This window comes from Nerophis ophidion, linkage group LG15, assembly GCF_033978795.1.
Source record: "Nerophis ophidion isolate RoL-2023_Sa linkage group LG15, RoL_Noph_v1.0, whole genome shotgun sequence".
Lineage (NCBI taxonomy): Eukaryota > Metazoa > Chordata > Actinopteri > Syngnathiformes > Syngnathidae > Nerophis > Nerophis ophidion.
In genome coordinates this window covers 26,500,014-26,518,583 of record NC_084625.1, presented here as the reverse complement: position 1 = coordinate 26,518,583, position 18,570 = coordinate 26,500,014, and the positions used below count along the sequence as shown (strand labels likewise).

The 18,570-nt window shown below is 38.8% G+C and overlaps 1 protein-coding gene across 7 annotated transcripts in view; it reads right to left on the bottom strand.

Moving 5' to 3' along the window:
* The window catches only part of phldb2b (pleckstrin homology-like domain, family B, member 2b), a 108,018-nt gene that overhangs the window by 38,617 nt on the left and 50,831 nt on the right, over nucleotides 1-18,570 (bottom strand). For 6 of the 7 annotated variants that reach the window (XM_061921935.1, XM_061921934.1, XM_061921933.1 and 3 more), the window contains 2 exons: nucleotides 17,469-17,567; nucleotides 16,539-16,622 (listed from right to left, as the gene is read on the bottom strand). In XM_061921935.1, coding sequence (XP_061777919.1) covers nucleotides 16,539-16,622; nucleotides 17,469-17,567 — 183 coding nt within the window. Of the gene's footprint in view, nucleotides 1-12,021; nucleotides 12,204-16,538; nucleotides 16,623-17,468; nucleotides 17,568-18,570 lie in introns of those variants that run through there. The other variant, XM_061921939.1, reaches the window with a different exon arrangement.

The window sequence follows — 18,570 nt, the reverse complement described above, 5'->3', positions numbered from 1 at the left end:
GTGCGTCGGTGTGTGTGTTATGGATAGCAAAGCCCTGTCTGTCTGTTATTTCACTTTACCTTTTTCTGTGTTGATTGAGCTGTGTTGAAGCAGTAAAAAAACAACATTATGTTAAATGAAGAGTTTCCTGAAGCTGTCTCTGATATAATAAAGTAACTGCATCATAAAGCCTACATGAATTCCATGGTGTTCAGGGATGAATAGTCTCTCCTATCGCTATTGTTTCACCCATAGTTACAGTACATTAATCATTAGTAATGTAGCAGCCTAGTTTTGAATGGCAGGGTCCCTCTTCTCACGTGTTGATAAAAATATAACATTTACATAATAAAAATCAACTACAGGCTTCCCAAATGCTGTACCAAATTAAGCATGACGAGGTGAACATATGTCAGCATGTGGCATAATAATGACATACTTAGTTTCTCAGGTAACTAGGACTATTTTGTGTTTACTTTATGGAAAAAATATCGAGATATATATTGTATATCACCATTCAGCAAATGGAGTGGAAAACACAACCAAATATTTTAGGCTTCTTCACACAACGAAGCTGGCCTACTTCACCACAGTCTGTAGTCTATTTCCCCCCAGGCTATTTGGTGGCAGCGACGACGTGGAGACGTGATGAAGACAGGTCGAGTTCCACCGATCCTTACACCCACCCACCCCCTTCCCCAGTCTGTCCGCCGGAGAGACACCACCTTAACTATCACATTTTCTGGGGGAAACACTGTATGTGATTTCTTTTTTTTTTTAATTTGTAATTGATTTGCATACTTTTTTTTGATGTTGTCATTATGAGTTGTGTGTAGAACTTTCCAGACACACTGTTGCTCACATAGCTTTGCTAGTGTTGCTAATGTTTATAATGAGACACAATCCATTCATCACGTATTTAGCAAAATATGTGAACAACTTATGTATTCATGTCAACGTTATTGTTTATTAATTTATTCATTCAGTTATCTGTTTGTGTTACAGATTGAGACAGCAAGTGAATAAATGTGATTTGAACTGCTTCAAAACATCCATCTATCCATCCATTTTCTACCGTTTGTCCCTTTTGGGGTTGCGCGTGGGTGCTGGTGCCTATCCCAGCTGCATTCAGGTGGAAGGCGGTGTACACCCTGGACAAGTCGCCACCTCTTCAGAGGGCCAACACAGATAACAACATTCACACTCACATTCATATACTAGTGCCAATTTAGTGTTGCCAATCAACCTATCCCCAGGTGCATGTCTTTGGAAGAGGGAGGAAGCTGGAGTACCCGGTGGGAATCCACAAAGTCACGACTCACAGGGAGAACATGCAAACTCCCCACTCAGGACCTTTGTATTGTGAGGCACATCCACTAAACCCTCTTCCACTGTGCTGCTTCTTCAAAACAGTTCGGATAAAATAAAATCTGCTTATTTCTACTCCTTGTCAGACATGTTAAAATGTGAAACTGTAAATATGTGATGTACTGTGTGCATGTTAGAAAGAAAAATTCAAATTATTCTAAAGTAAGGTAATCCAAACTATTTACCTCCCCACTCCAATGACAGTTTACTGTATTCCAGGCTTGGACTCTGTGGCTTATTTTGAGTCTTTCTGATTAGTGCAACTTGTGCAATCGTTATCAAAACTCCAGAAATCTAGTAACTTAAAAAAAAAAAATCATTGATCTTATAAAACCAGTGTGTTGGTGCATTAGCAACCTTGCCTGGCTAAGGCATTTAAGCCCAAGTATTTACAAATACAACAGAGAAGATGTGTCAACTTTACAGGAGTAGAGTGTGCCCTCGCCCATCCGACCCATAAGAACTTGAGCGCAGTTATTATGCAGCACATACCTTGGACCTGAAGTCATTGAAAACATCTGAGAGGGAAGAAAATGGAAAAAGACTAGTTGGGAAGGGGGGAGGTGGTTAATACTTTCTTCTACCTTTGCAGTGTAATTTAAAGTAACAGTTTCACCAAAAGAGGTCACTTCTTGTCTTTGGCATACTGAAAAGAGACACTTTTTTTATGTCCAAGCTATAATTTGTCATTGTGAGGCGGTGCGGCCACACACACATTAAAATGTTGAGTCTCCACAGCTGGACTGTTGAATCTTCCAAATACATTACTTCTGTAAACACTCTTTTTGATAGTGTGCACGCTGTGAGGAAGTGGCAGCGTTAAAGAGACTTCAAAAAGATGATGATCTCTGAGAAGAGCCCCGAGATCTAATAACATGTGTTTGGAAGAGTCAGACAGGAGGCTGCATGCTGTGACTTGCAGTAGCCCTCGGTTTTTAGCATAAGAGCAAACACAAAGGCTTGGGCTTACACCTCGCCAGCAGTCTGCTCTTGTAAAATTCTAATTTCCTACCCCTAATAAACCATGTGCTCCCTTTTTAAACTGCCTCATTTATGCACATACTTCCTCTCATTTTCTTAACTCGCAAAAATATCTAATGATAGTGTGCTGTTTTTAGCAGCAGATGGGACACAAATTAAGATAACTTTAAAGCGTGTAAATTACATATTTTGCTTTTATTACACTCCTGATCAATTGCTTTTTTGTAGCTACTACTGCAAGAAATGAAAACACTTTAAATGTAACCGCTTGCACGCAGAGTGGATTGATGTCTGCAGTCAAAAGCACAAGCTGTATTCATTATATACATCACCCACCGCAGATACAATAACACAAATTGCCATCACAGCCTTTTTTCCAATACATTCATTTATTTATTTGTGGCGACCCAAAAATAGACTTGGCGCTACCTGTTACACCATCACTCATAAACACATTATAAAGGGGACTGTCTGTGAAATAAGTTGCTTGTTAACACACCTCATATGCACCTGGTCTGCCAGAGAATAAAAAGACATAGCAGGAGAGATCTATGTTGCCAACTATTCAGACCCCACTAGGTTGTGTTTTCATAAAAAGCAACTAGTGACAAATCTAGCAAATTATTGTGGACTTATTGGACATTTTATGAGGCATGAAAGTAGGCCTCGGCTAGAAATTATTGCAAATAAATTATATTTTGACAGCTGTATTTTGAGACCAATTTAAAGCAGCACAAAGTAACTTTTCAACCTTCATAAAATATTTTCATAACTTTTGGGATGATACATCGACTTACAACCAGTTGAATGACAACTCTGTCATGGCCTGAGCGGGTCTGTATCGCTCTCATTTGCACTTAGCAACTTTGAAGCAAGTGGCAAAACCCTGCCACACAAAAAACTACAAATTTGCTGACTGCTTTAAGGCATACGTCACTCCCCCTTCTTCCCATTTGTTGCAAAGACGGAAGTCAATACGAATGTCTGTGTACCGCCAGAAAACTACAAGAAGAAGAAGAAGAAGAAGAAGAAGAAGAAGAAGAAGAAGAAAAAGAAGAAGAAGAATGCCTACGTGCAATCACTGCTATCATTGTAGATGTGGCAAAACAACCAAAGAAATGAAAAGCTTTAAGGATCAACATTGGCCCAGCTTTCACTCGCTGGCGTTAGCTCAAAGATAAGGAGGGATTTCTGACCGATGCTGTTCTTGATGGACTTGTGAAGTAACTTTTGATGCTAAAAAAAAAAAAAGATAATTCTAATGTTAGCTATGTGACATTCGGCTCTTTGCAGCTCGCTTTTTGTCGCAGACATGGAGCGATAGAAGTCTATAAACACGAGTACAGTCTCCAATAACACCAATTTGTTCCCAGTTGTTTTTAATAAATAGTGACTAATTGATTGGAGAATTCTCTAGTGAAAAAAAAAAACAAGTACAACAAGCAGCAACAATGTAAAAATAGAGAAAAACAATATTAAATGAGAAAAATATGTTAATACTTAATAACAACAGATTTGTTTTAAATGTATGTATACATTTTTTTTTTCCGTTTTAAAGGATATACAGTATATGGATCATACCTAATAATGTGATGCGGTATACTGGCCACGCCCCCTAACAACGCCTTCACAGCTACAGGTATCTTGGCAAGTTATGAGAAACCCTGTACAGTATAACACTTATATAAGTGATTCTCAAACTGTGGTATGTGGGCTTCATCTAGTGGTATGCCAAATAATCAGTTGATTAACGTACTTTGTTTTATTACCCTATATTCACAGACAGTGTTACTGTTCAACATTCTGTAATATTACAGTGGCCAAAAATATTAAATCCATCCATCCATCCATCCATTTATTTTCTACCGCTTATTCCCTCTTGGGGTCGCGGGGAACGCTGGCACCTATCTCAGCTACAATTGGGCGGAAGGCGGGATACACCCTGGACAAGTCACCACCTCATTGCAGGGCCAACACAGATAGACAGACAACATTCACACTCACATTCACACACTAAATCTACTTGCTAAATAAAAATTCTGCATGTTTTTAATTAGTTCTTAGACATACAACTGTACTGTATTTTATTGTTGGTCATTTTGGTGATACTTGGAGTGAAAAGTTTTTTTCTGAGCCGGTACTTAGTGAAACAAGTTTCAGAACCACTGACTTTTAATAATGCAAGTCACCCTTTCAAATGGAATGAACTTATTTCTCATTTAGGGATGGCCGATAAATCGATATACACGATATATCGTAGGATTGTCTCTGTGCGATATAGAAAATGAATATACCGTGATATTCGGGTATACATTCTCACACAGTTCCTTTTAGCTCATGCATTACACTACAGGCGTTTCCCACTCTTTCTTGTCTCTCCTTCTGACAGAGACGTAAACCAAGTGCACCTTCTTACTAGGGCTGGGCGATATATCGATATACACGATATATCGCGGGTTTGTCTCTGTGCGATATAGAAAATCACTATATCGTAATATTCAAGTATACGTTCTCACGCAGTTGCTTTTAGCTGCGGGCATTACACTACAGACTCTTCTCACTTTTTCCTGTCTCTCCTTCTCACAGACAAGCGAGCGCACAAACTTACATACGTCACATACTGTCACATCATACGTCACATACGTATACGCCCTCGCCAAGCAGAGAAGTAGCAGACTGGGTAACGTTAGCTGTGATGCTAACATAGCCGTCCGAGTGGTAATACGAGAGAAAGAAGGTGCGGATCTGGTAACAAATAAAGGAAGACTTAATTCCCAATAAAAACAACATGGGGTCCATCGTCTGGCGGTGGTTCGGCTTCAAGTGGGAGTACGTCAAACAGACAACCGTAATTTGTCAAGTGTGGGGCAAAAGCGTTGCTATAAAAAGTAGCATTACTGCTAATATGTAGCATCATTTGAAAAGTCACTCACTAGAGCAGGGGTGGGCATTACGTCGATCGCGATCGACTGGTCGATCTCGGAGGGTGTGTCAGTCGATCTCAAGCCAGGCATTAAAAAATATACATAAAAATGAGCAATCATCAATCATACCAAGACTTCACTTTCGTCAGTTGTTTGACATTCTCGGCACCCGAGGATCTTGTGAGATGACGCTGGCTGCTGCAAGCTCATATTTAAGAAAAAAATCACTAACAGGGCGGACGCAGAGAAACACATTTTATTTCTAGAGACTCAGTACCTACTGTCAAAACTTTAAAGACCGACTGCACAGTTCCTGTCTTCACCATAAAAGACCTGTTTCATCTGGCCTGTGCTAACAAAATAAGAGTCTCAGAAAGCTAGCGTGCACAAGCTAGCAAGCTACGGAGTTTGATGCCAATGTATTTCTCCTCCGCCCTCAGCGACCGCTTTCTCACTTGCTTGCCCACCCGCACACTCACTGACGTCACTCACCTGCTGCCAGACATTAAAGGGCCACACACATATGCTACTCTCATAACAAAGTGTTTAAAAACGAGTATGCAAGTTGGACAAATGAGATGCCAAATCCAACCACTTTCATGTGGTATTGGACAGAAAGGAGGACTTTTTTTTCCTCCATTTGAAAATACGGACGTTATCAGCACCACTGTCTAATTCCAATCAATGCAAGTCATCAGAATCAAATACACCAACTTATATTATTGTCTTCATGAAAGAAAGGAATCTATGTGTGTTAAACATGCTTGTATTATCATTAAACACCATTAATTTGTTAGCAAAAATGTCTCTTTCATAAATAAATAAATATAAATTATAAATAGGAATGAGGTAGATCTCCTCGACTTGGTCAATTGAAAAGTAGCTCACCTGCAGAAAAAGTGTGAGCGCCCCTGTACTAGAGAATGAAGAGAATTTCATAACGTCCGTAGTAACCTACCACATAGTGAAGGACGAATACTATTTGATTTCCTATTATGCAGCTCATTTTAATTAGCCACTTAGAATGTCTCTGACAATCTTGCACTTTCTGTTTTGGAAATGACATGAATGTTTGTGCCATTGCTTAATAACTTTAATAAATACACTTTTGGTCAATTGACTTAGTTGTTATTTCCCTCTCTGCATGAACGTTTAAAAGTGGCATATATGAATGCAGTATGAAGAAGAATGTTTTAATGTAGACACATAGAATCATCATACTGCTGTGATTATATGAATCAAGTGTTCATTCAAGGCCAAGGCAAAATATTGTAATATATATCGTATATCGCGATATGGCCTTAAAATATTGAGATATTAAAAAAAGGCCATATCACTCAGTCCTACTTCTTACATACGTCACACGTGCAACGTCATACGCTGCAGCGGAGCAGAGAGGTAGCGACATGGTAACGTTAGCTATGATGCTAACAGTGAGGTGCGGGTGGTATTACAAGAGAAAGAAGGTGCGAATCTGGTAACATATGGAGGAAGAAGTAATTACCAAGAAAAATCGTCCGGCGGTGGTTTGGCTTCAATCGGGAATATGTTGAACATTTATGCGGCAAAAGCGTTGCTACAAAAAGTAGCAGCACTGCTAATGTAGCATCATTTGAAAAGTCACTCGCGAGAGAATGAGGAGTGCTTGAAACTCTGCATCAACATCTCAGTTTGGTGCCACACCAACAAAATGCCGAAGCAACTATTTCCAGATCAACACCGTATGAAAAATAAAAGTCAACAACTGAAGGAGATTACTTCTGTAGGAACCTGTTATGCAGCTCATTTTTATTTGACAGTTATTGAAATATCTTGTGTGACATCATGCACAAAAGTGCACTTTATTTGTTTTTAACTATTGTAGTGGCGTTCTGTACAAAGTACACTTAAATTTAGTGTTGTTTTGATATGTCATCTTGGTGACATCGTTCACAAAAGTGCACTTATAGCTTGTTTTAAAATGTCTCTGACAATCTTGCACTTTCTGTTTTGAAATGACATGAACGTTTGTGCCACTGCTTAATAACTGTTTAATAAATACAGTTTTGGGAAATTGACTTAGTAGTGATTTCACTCTCTGCATGAAAGTTTAAAATGAACATATATTAATGCAGTACAAACAAAAATGTTTCAATGTAGACACACAGACTCATCCTACTGCTGTGATTGTATGCATCAGGTGTTCATTCAAGGCTCAAGCAAATTTCGAGATATGCATCGTGTATCGTGACATGGCCTAAAAATATTGAGATATTAATAAACGGCCATATCTCCCAGCCCTATTCTCATTAGTATTTATTCCATTATAATTGGAAAGCCAAAAACATTTAGTTATCCTAAATAAGTAAACAACCACAAATAAAATGGACTGTCAACCACTGTTAGCAAAAATTACACTTAAATAAATAAATGATAAATGGGTTGTACTTGTATAGCGCTTTTCTACCTTCAAGGTACCCAAAGCGCTTTGACCCTACTTCCACATTTACCCATTCACACACTGATGGAGGGAGCTGCCATGCAAGGTGCTAACCAGCACCCACAAGGAGCAAGGGTGAAGTGTCTTGCTCAGAACACAACGGACGTGAGGAGGTTGGTACTAGGTGGGGATTGAACCAGGGATCCTCTGGTTGCGCACGGCCACTCTACCACTGCGCCACGCCGTCCCCCTTCAATAACATCTTAAGCGCATTTTTTTCCACAATTGGAAAAACTGGGTCAGGCGTTTTTTGTTGTTGTTGTTGCTATCACTTTCCCAAAAAATTAGCACACAAGCACATTCGTCCATGTTGCTTTTGCTCATTCGGTTTGAAGTTAAAAATATTTCCACATAAGAACATTAACCTTTGTAATTATCTTTTTTCTCTCCTAATTTTTGTTACTTTGCTGGGCTTCTCACTAGTGAGTGACTAGTAAGGCTATGTCCGTGTATCCCGTGTGTGTAGGCAAGCAGGTGCGCCTCCGCCCACCGAGACAAAGATTGTGGATGACTATCAAGAGGCGTCACTCCGTTCATTGAATTTTACTATTGAATAAATGCGCTCAGGGGCTGAGAGCGATACATAGAGTGATCCCTCCTCTTGCACCCTGTTTTAAAAAAAAAAGGCAATTTATTGATGCTGGAAAAGTTATCAATTTAAATTCCATTTATTGACCATCAGCCCAGGCCTAAGCTCTCACAGGCTTGTGACATTAAACACACAAAAAAACTATTAATTTGTATTATTCAAACAGTTGTGTAGCTTTTCACTTTCTGCTTATTTTTTGCAAAAGCGTCACAGCTGAAAATGCAAATTAGATGATGTCAATGAAATATCAATGGAATGCAGTACATGCTTATTTCGTCTTTACTGCTCAATTGCCTCCCACGTCAAAGCATCACAGACGATTTGTACATAAAGTATGTAAAGCGTATTTAAGATCATTTACAGCTTGCACTCTACAAAGTCCGACCTCATGAGTTCTATGCGGACGCAGATGTAAGAGCTGTCGCGAGTCTGGAGTCAATCTCTTCAGATCTGATGAACCAAATTACACCCTCACCGCAATGTTATACGAGAGGAAACTCTAAACTGTTTCTCTATTTGGTTAACGTAAGTGCAGACGCGGCCAAATTATGGCCATGGGGTTAGAATGAAAAATAAACTTATTACAAGGGTCTGCTAAACATTTGCTTAGACGAAATTACGTTAACTGCCAACGGGTTGAACAAAAACTATAAATGATTCACTTAAGTATACTTTAGTTTTAGCTCGTCTACAGTATAGAAAAATATACAAAGAACCACACAAACTAAAAGTACCTCTTTTGTTGTTTTTTCTCACTCATCAACCACTAGCGTTGATGAATAATTCATATTTAATAATACTACCCAATTAATTTAGGGCAGGGTTCTAGAGCAAGACAGCAGATGCTGAACCATGAACTTTGTAATATTATTAAAAATATATGACAATCATTTTCCTTTTCAGTGGGGCTCTGTATGCTCCTTTGTATACATGTTAATTACATTCCAGACACAAGTGCAGCATAATAAAACAGGATAGTGATTTATGCATGTTTTCTGACGCCTTCATAAAATATGTCGGCTTCAGGTTGCAACATGGGACTGAATTAACTCAATGTGAATGTGTTAATTCACACACACACATCAGTGGGATCCCATTGGGAGTGTAAATTGGCCTAAAAGCTACAAATAACTCTCTCAGGGGCACACGAGTTCGGCAGTAACATCATAAAACAACAGACTGGTCTTTCTCAAAGGGGGTTGGTGTCGATCGGGTCAGTCAATCCCGATCTAAACAGATGCACTATCTTCAATCCCATACACCAAGAATCAATCCATCAAGCAATGGAGACGTGGGGTCTACCAGATAGGCTCAATGGAAAGATAACACTTTTGCAAAGTAGAGAAAAAAACGGGAAACAGCACTTTGAGTGGGGGATGGGGGAGACTTTTTAAGCACAATACCACGCCGGACAATGAACTCGGTTTTGTTTTCAGGCATCAGGTAACCTAAAAGTCCTCATAGCTTGGGGTGAGTGTGTGTCAAAGTGACACACACTTCCATGTGAACTTGTCATGATGTGAGTAGTAAAAGCTTCAGAAAACCTAGACTGCAGGTGAGAATGTGTCACGCTTACAAAATGTACAAAAATAAAGTGTTTTAACCAGGACTATTCAATTGGATTTTTCTTAACTACTTTATGTACAGAACACCAATACAAGTATCTTTAATACAATGGATAACACAGGCTCTCACCCTAACGCTAACCCAAGCTATAAATTGACACAAGTCACAGATCCTCGACAAAAGGGCTTTGCTCTTTGTAAGGACCTCCTTCAAAAACCCCATGTCAAAGATCCTAAATACAACAAGCGTCGCCAAACGTGTCAAAACTCACACAATTTTTGATATCTAAATGGTGGACATTTTTCCATTAAATATGGAGATGCTGCTGATGGTTTGTTTGATGGAAAAGCAGCTCAAAGAAGATATCGTAGAAGTCCACTCTCCAACAGTTATTTCTACATTACTCAATAAAACTACTGCAGTTGATCGCAGTAGGGTTGTGGATCTTTGGACACCACATGGTTCGATTAAATTCTTGGGGGTAACGATTCGATTCAGAATTGATTCTCGATCCAAAATCAATACTTTTTCAACAACAATGGGTGCCAGTTCTATGATCAACCACATGCCTCCATAAAATAGATGAACATCTTTGATACATTTCTATATTACTAAAAATACAGCTGAGATAGGCCCCAAAACCATATTTAATGGACCACGATGGAAACAAGCCTTTTGGCTTTTTGTGCCATCCATTTGCCTTTTTAAAGCACTACATGGATTCAATTCTTTACGATGTCAATGAACTTGTCAATCAATCAATCAAACCCCCGCGACCCCGAAAGGCACAAGCGGTAGAAAATGGATGGATGGATGAAAAGAAAACTGGTTTTGTTTGATAAAATTCTACCCAAATATCAATTAAAGTCAAACACAACTAAGGCAACAAGAAACATATCCCACACTTCTCTTTTCTAAAGTAAATCTTACAGCCGATATCTGGAGTGGCTAGACAGGGAAGATTAAAAAATACAACAAAAATGTTTTGTTTTTGTTTTTATCAATTTAGAATCGTTACAAATAAGAAATCGCGATTAATTCAATTATTTATTTTCCTGACACCCCTACTTTGTAGACATTATATTGAATTGTTTTAAACAGGGCGGTATAGCTCGGTTGGTAGAGCGGCCGTGCCAGCAACCTGAGTGTTGCAGGTTCAATCCCCGCTTCCGCCATCCTAGTCACTGCTGTTGTGTCCTTGGGCAAGACACTTTACCCACCTGCTCCCAGTGCCATCCACACTGGTTTAAATGTAAAAATTAGATATTGTGTTTCACTATGTAAAGCACTTTGAGTCACTAGAGAAAAAGCGCTATATAATTCACTTCTCTATTTATTACCTAAAATAAGTTCCTTTTTCTTCAAAATGGATGTTACAAGTTAAATTGTGGTGTTTGGGTGGTAAATTAAATTGATTTCAACTCATTTGAATGGAACACATTGATTTAAGATACAAATGTTTAGAACTAGAAGCTCCGTCACAGAACCAGTTAAGCTCTTAAGTTGAGGTATTACTGTATTTAAAGACAACGCTTTGTGTTAATAGTTATCAGTAATGACATTTTGTGCTTTTTGGCTCTAATTTTATATTTTAGCTGCTGTTTTTGGGCTCCCTTCAATTTCTACAATGTGTTGCTACCCAATAATTAAGACAAAAACTTTGTACACCCTTTCTCTACATAATAATACACTAGTGGTGTTTTGGGTATCTGCTGCAGCAAATTCACTCCCAAATTCTGAACTCTGACCTCATTCATGAGCCAGATGTGGTCCACAAACCACCAGTTCGAAATCACCCCCATGCAGACAGATGGGACCATTGCAATAAAAAGACAATTGCAGTCTATCATCTACATAAGAATTACACCTCCCATCCCCTTTTGTTTCAAAGAACATTAATATCATCAGCTGGCTCTTTTTTCAGTCAATTATTGACAAAAAAAGGTCAACAGATGGTAATAGTTAACACAAATATTGACTTAAAATAAGCATACGTGTGTTGAAAATCCAGACTGCAATTATTAGCAAGCAGTAAATAAAATAAAAGCATACTTGTTGCTCTGGAAAGAGTGGAACAGTGCACACATCAAATAAAGCTGGCATTACAAGCTAATAGCTAGCTAATCAACTCTAACCTTTTTAGTCCCATCCAGTAGAGACAGTAGAAAACGGTTTTTCTTTTGGATCCTCCCAGCGAAATAAAGTATGACAAAAATATCACATGTACAGTGAGTCTTCACGCTTGCTGAATTGTGTTATAATTTTTAAACGTCTGGCTCATCCATTTAAGAGTCTCCTCTCCCGTGTGTGTGATGCGGAAAGTTCACCCTCTGATTTACGTTCAGTTAGGGACCGTACCAACTACACACACAGGAGGGGTGCACGACTAGGATTTGAGCGAAAAAGGTCTTCGGCGAAAAAAGTTGAAGTGTTTGTTTCACATTTGTAACATTGTATTAATTATAGAGAAAAATTATGTAACGATAGAATATGGAAAACAAGTATTTAAACGGGAAAAATACAACAGTTTGTAGTTGGTACAGTCGAAGGCTTCTTTGAAGCGTTTAGAAGCCGCGCCCCCTTAAAATCTCCCTTTGTCTGTTTACCTATTTTATTTCTTTTTGATCTACCTAAACAAATCGACTTCTGTCTTAATTAGAAAAATCCGAATATTGGAAAACGGGTATTCATCTATACTATTTTCTAAGCATGTATCAAAATGTAAAAAGCAAAAAAAAAAAAAAAGTGAGGGATTTATCCACCCACTGACGTGTACTGTATTTCATCCATCCATCCATCCATTTTCTACCGCTTATTCCCTTTCGGGGTCGCGGGGGGCGCTGGCGCCTATCTAAGCTACAATCGGGCGGAAGGCAGGGTACACCCCGGACAAGTCGCCACCTCATCGCAGGGCCAACACAGATAGACAGACAACATTCACACTCACATTCACACACTAGGGCCAATTTTAGTGTTGGCAATCAACCTATCCCCAGGTGCATGTCTTTCAATTCTATTATTTTAACTTAAAGGCCTACTGAAGTGAGATTTTCTTATTTAAACGGGGATAGCAGGTCCATGCTATGTGTCATACTTGATCATTTCGCGATATTGCCATATTTTTGCTGAAAGGATTTAGTCGAGAACATCCACGATAAAGTTCGCAACTTTTGCTTGCTAACAGAAAAGCCCTGCCTCTACCGGAAGTCGCAGATGAAGACGTCACATGTTGATGGCTCCTCACATATTCACATTGTTTTTAATGGGAGTCTTCAACAAAAACAACTATTCGGACCGAGAAAACGACGATTTCCCCATTAATTTGAGCAAGGATGAAAGATTCGTGTTGGATGATATTGATAGCGACGGACTAGAAAAAATAAACAAATAAATAAAAAGTTTCAGATATTTTTAGACACATTTACTAGGATAATTCTGGTAAATTCCTCATCTTTCTATTGTGTTGCCAGTGTTTTAGTGAGTTTAACAGTACCAGATAGTCGGAGGTGTGTGTCCACGGGTGTGTTGACGCGCAGTGTCTCAGGGAAGTCGACGGCAGCTTTATAGGCGGCACAAGCTCAGCTGATCTCCAGTAAGAAGCGAATTTTTACCACAATTTTCTCACCAAAACCTGCTGGTTGACATTCGGTCGGGATCCATGTTCGCTGTGATCCATAGTAAAGTTTCACCCCCGTGAATTTTAAACAAGGAATCACTGTGTGTTTGTGTGGCTAAAGGCTGAAGCTTCCCAACTCCATCTTTCTACTTTGACTACTCCAATATTAATTGAACGAATTGCAAAAGATTCAGCAACACAGATCTCCAAAATACTGTGTAATTATGCGGTTAAAGCAGACGACTTTTAGCTGTGTGTGTGCGCAGCGCTCATATTTCCTAACAGCCCGTGACGTCACGCGTACACGTCATCATTACGCAACGTTTTCAAGAAGAAACTCCCGGGAAATTTAAAATTGCAATTTAGTAAACTAAAAAGGCCGTATTGGCATGTGTTGCAATGTTAAGATTTCATCATTGATATATAAACTATCAGACTGCGTGGTGGGTAGTAGTGGGTTTCAGTAGGCCTTTTAGACTTTAACAACAGGCCTTCAAGACTTTTGGTGCCTGACACGTGACAACCAATGTTGACTGCTCAAAACTATGCAATTGCTGGAATATTGTTTATACTGATTGTATATTGGGTATTTATTCATATATGCATAGTGTTAAGTGTTGTAGGTACATACAAATGTCAGATTTTTTTTGTTTTTTTAGATTTGTCATACCATTTTTGGTTAGAAGCATTTAAGTCCCAACTTAAAGCTCATCTGTATGTTCCAGCCTTTAAATAGACCCCCCTTTTAAACCAGTTGATCTGCCATCTCTTTTCTGCTCTGCCCCTCTTTGTGGAGAGGGGGGGGGGATATGAAGCGCTAACTGTTCAAAGTCGGGACCCGGGGTGAACCACTCATCTGTGCGTCAGTTGGGGACGTCTGTGCTGCTGACTTGTCTCCACTCAAGATGATCCCCTGCTGGCCCCACTATGGACTGGACTCTCTCACTATTAACACCATTGAACCGGTCGCGCAGGGGTTTCATCTGCACTCCTCTCCAAGGTTTCTCATTGTATCCCATTGGGTTGAGTTTTTCCTTGGCCTGATGTGGGATCTGAGCCGAGGATGTCACTGTGGCCCGTGCAGCCCTTTTCAGACACTCGTGATTTAGGGCAATATAAGTAAACTTTGATTGATTGATTGAACTATTTGATTTATGAACCCCGTTCAAGAACCGATTAAGTTTGTAAATCAAGGTTCCACGATATATACAAAAATAATATATCGTGATATATTGTGATATAGATTTTAGGCCATATCGCCCATCCCTACATGAAACTGTATTAAATAACTCTTTGAAAGTTTTACTATTTTTGAGAAAATTTAAAGGACAGCTTTGTAAAAAAAAAAATAATTGGCAGACATGGGATCTGTAAGGCTGATTTGTTTGTTTTTCTTTAGCGACCATGCAAACCTTGCATGATGTTGCAAGTTAGCAATGTAGCTCACATTGCTATGCTATATTGTTTGTGTCCTCCTGTCCCACATGCGCTACATTCTCTTAAGAACCAACGCCCTCTGCGGTGGACATTTGTGTTTCGTAGTTTTCTTTTGTCAGATCTAAACAATTGCGCTACACCTGCGCTACATTCTCTTGAGAACCAACATCCTCTTCAGTGGACATTTGTGTTTTTTATAACAGGAATATCCATCCATCCATCCATCCATTTCCTACCGCTTATTCCCTTTTGGGGTGGCGGGGAGCGCTGATGCCTAACTCAGCTACAATCGGGCGGAAGGCGGCGTAAACCCTGGACAAGTTGCAACCTCATCGCAGTAACAGGAATAATATTTCCAAAATTTGATTGAACCTATGTCCACTGCTCATAACTATGTAACTGCTGAAGAATTGTTTATACTGATTATATATTGTGTATTTATTCATATATGCATAGTTAAGTGTTGTACATGCTTATATACGTGCTTAAAAATGTTAGATTTTTTCCCTTAATGTTTATATTTGTCGTACAATTTTTGGTTAACAGTTTAATGTTTGCCTTATACATTATTATGGTTGTTTGTACGTCATTGCATTTGAGCCTTTTCTATTTAATATTTAAAGGGTTTGAATGTACTCTATAAACGACATTATGTATCTAACTGACCTTTTTATAAGACAGTTAATGACTGGAGTGCAATTTGAGAATAATGCAGCAGTATCATCTGCAAATAGTACAAACTTTTACTAACAATTTTGTTGCTACTTTTGACCCCTGGGGCACGCCGCATGTTAAAATAGCCTCCTTTTTTGGCTTATTATACTGTATGCAGCAATGTTGATTAATGTACACCGTCACTGTTAAATAAACAAATATATAAATAAAATAAATATTGTATTCTTTGCATGATGAGCTCCCAGTGCTCTGGGGTGTTTTAAGCAATACAAGCACATTTCTATTTCTGTATGGGCAAAAGTAAAGCTGATCAAAGTCACGGAACAGATCCCTTTCTAAATATCTCCAGACTGTGTGTGTGCGTGTGCGTGTGCGTGTGTGTGTGTGTGTGGTTGTGTGTGTGTGTGTGTGTGTGTGTGTGCATAAAACAGGGGGAGGCCTTTGTTTTCTGCTTCTTGCAAGACAGTGTCAATATTTGAATCAGCAAAGCGGTTAGGCCTGTTAATATGTAACCAAAAATAACCCACTAACATGCTGAAACAAAAACAGTTGAACTTACAAAGTGCATGCAACGAAAAGAAAAGTGCGCTCTCTGACTTGTTGCATATGCTGTGCAGTTGCTGCATGGAACTTGTGAGTCATAGTATCTGTTAGTTCCAAGTCATTATGAATTAAGCCAAACCACGCGCGCACACACACACACACACACACACACACACACACACACACACACACACACACACACACACACACACACACACACACATGAGAATATCCTGACTGATACACACACTTACATTGTCGATGCGTGTAGAAATCATTCACACATGGAAAGGAATGCAGGATAACCAAACCACTGCATGAGATGAAGCCATCCACCAGCTATGTGTGTTATAGTCCAGTAGGTGGCAAAATGGAGCTTACCCTGTGTGAGTGGTGTGGGCACAGTGAACTGCACTCCATCCAGACTACAGAGGTGACCGCAGGGGTCCAGAGTCACTACCCCTCCTGAAGAGATCGACAATTAGCATGGCAATATTTGAATTAACCATCTTCTCTTTTACCTGCATGCATAAAAGAAGTCACATGACTATCAATGAGTACCAGCATAGATGTATCTTATAGTCAAAAACATTTCCATGAAGGGACGCACATTCCAAAACCATTATTAAACTGTTCGTTTTCAAAATCAATACAAAAAAAAATAAAAAAGTCAACCTTTAGGGCTCCCCTCAAGTTTGGACCTGGGGACCCGGAAGGGTGTCAGTCATAAAAATGTGTAAATTTGTAAAAAAAAAAAAAAAAAAAAAAAAAAAAAATGTATTTAATGCTTAAATCTCTGGATCAACTTCAGGTCCAACTGTTTGTATAATTTTTTTTTATTTTTTATTTTTGTGTTTCATGCCATTTTTGTCAAAATTGTTACTTATGGCAAAAACACAAAAAATGCATAAATTTTAAGTTACTATTATTAATGACAGTTGTGTTTTTTTTGTCCCAGTAAAAGAAAATTGTTCAAAATGAAGTATTTTTTTCTAAACTTTTAACACTATATGTAAAAAGTTAAAAAAACAGACAACATTCACACAGTAGGGCCAATTTAGTGTTACCAATCAAGCTATTCTGAGTTGCATGTTTTTTTTTATTTAAAAAAAAATATATTTTTAAAATGTACTGCAGGCTTTTAAAAATTGGCTGCAGACCGCAAATGGCCCTTGGGCCACACTTTGGACACCCTTGGTCGAATGCAATTAACTCATGCCCTTGTTATTGTAATCATTTCATTTCTTTCTCGTTTAGTCTTTTTTTTAACAGAATATTCGAAAACCACATGAGAACGAAAAGAGGACTGACCTTCATTAAAGATAAGGCAGTGTTCCGCCTCAATTCCTGGCCCCTGGATGGTGATGTCTTGAGGAATTGGGGCGTCTTCCCGGCCTATGCGGGTCACCCCTGCAAGAGAGAGAAATACATGTGTTGCATTGGATTTTTATAGTGTGTATAATTTGTCTAAAAGGAGTAGGAAGAAACGAAGCTATACCCCTTCTTTTATTCATTCTCAACATGAGTTTAACATGGAACAATTATTGTGTTTAGATAAACTGACTATACATCCTCTTTTCACCAGACGTGTCTTCTTTTGTGGGACTGTCCGGGCGGAGTTTTTTAAAAGCCTCAAAATGTCCGGCGTTTGGTGTCAAGATTGCAAATATACGTACAAAGTTAAGATGGATTAAAAACAAAAAAAATTGAGAAGGTGTGCGTACTCAGCAACAGTCTTGAGGGATGGGCAGAGACAGAGACAGCGAGAGAGTGAGGTAGTGGATTGGTTGGCAATCAAGCAGCCAAACAGGTCACACTGAGGGTGGATTTATAAACAACTTTAACACTGTCACAAATATGCGCCACACTGTGAACTCACACCAAACAAGAATGACAAACACATTTTGGGAGAACATCCGCACCGTAACACAACATAAACACAACAGAACAAATACCGAGACCCCTTGTAACACTGACTCTTCTTGGATGCCCAGCTACAAACTACCATCCCCCAACCTCAACCCCGATTCCGTCACATCAAATATTCCACTTTGAAAAATATTTTTGGTGGAAGATTTTGCATATTTTGTGTGTTTGCCATAAAAAAAACATAGTTTTGTTTGACAAAAAAGGCGTAAAACAAACAAACAAAAAACAACTAAAACATTTTAAAATGAGGAATAGATCAGAAGTTGATGTAGACTCCAGAGATTTAAGCGTTAAATATAAAATGTATGTGTGCCCTGGCATTATCATCATTTCATGACCGAAGAAAAACACTTTCTACACTTTTATACTGACATAAATACACCTACAACTTATTAAATAAAAACATAGAAAAAACTACCAGCAGCGGTAAAGTTTAGATCCATGAAGGAAAGAAGAAAGTGAATGAATGTTTATAACTGAATAC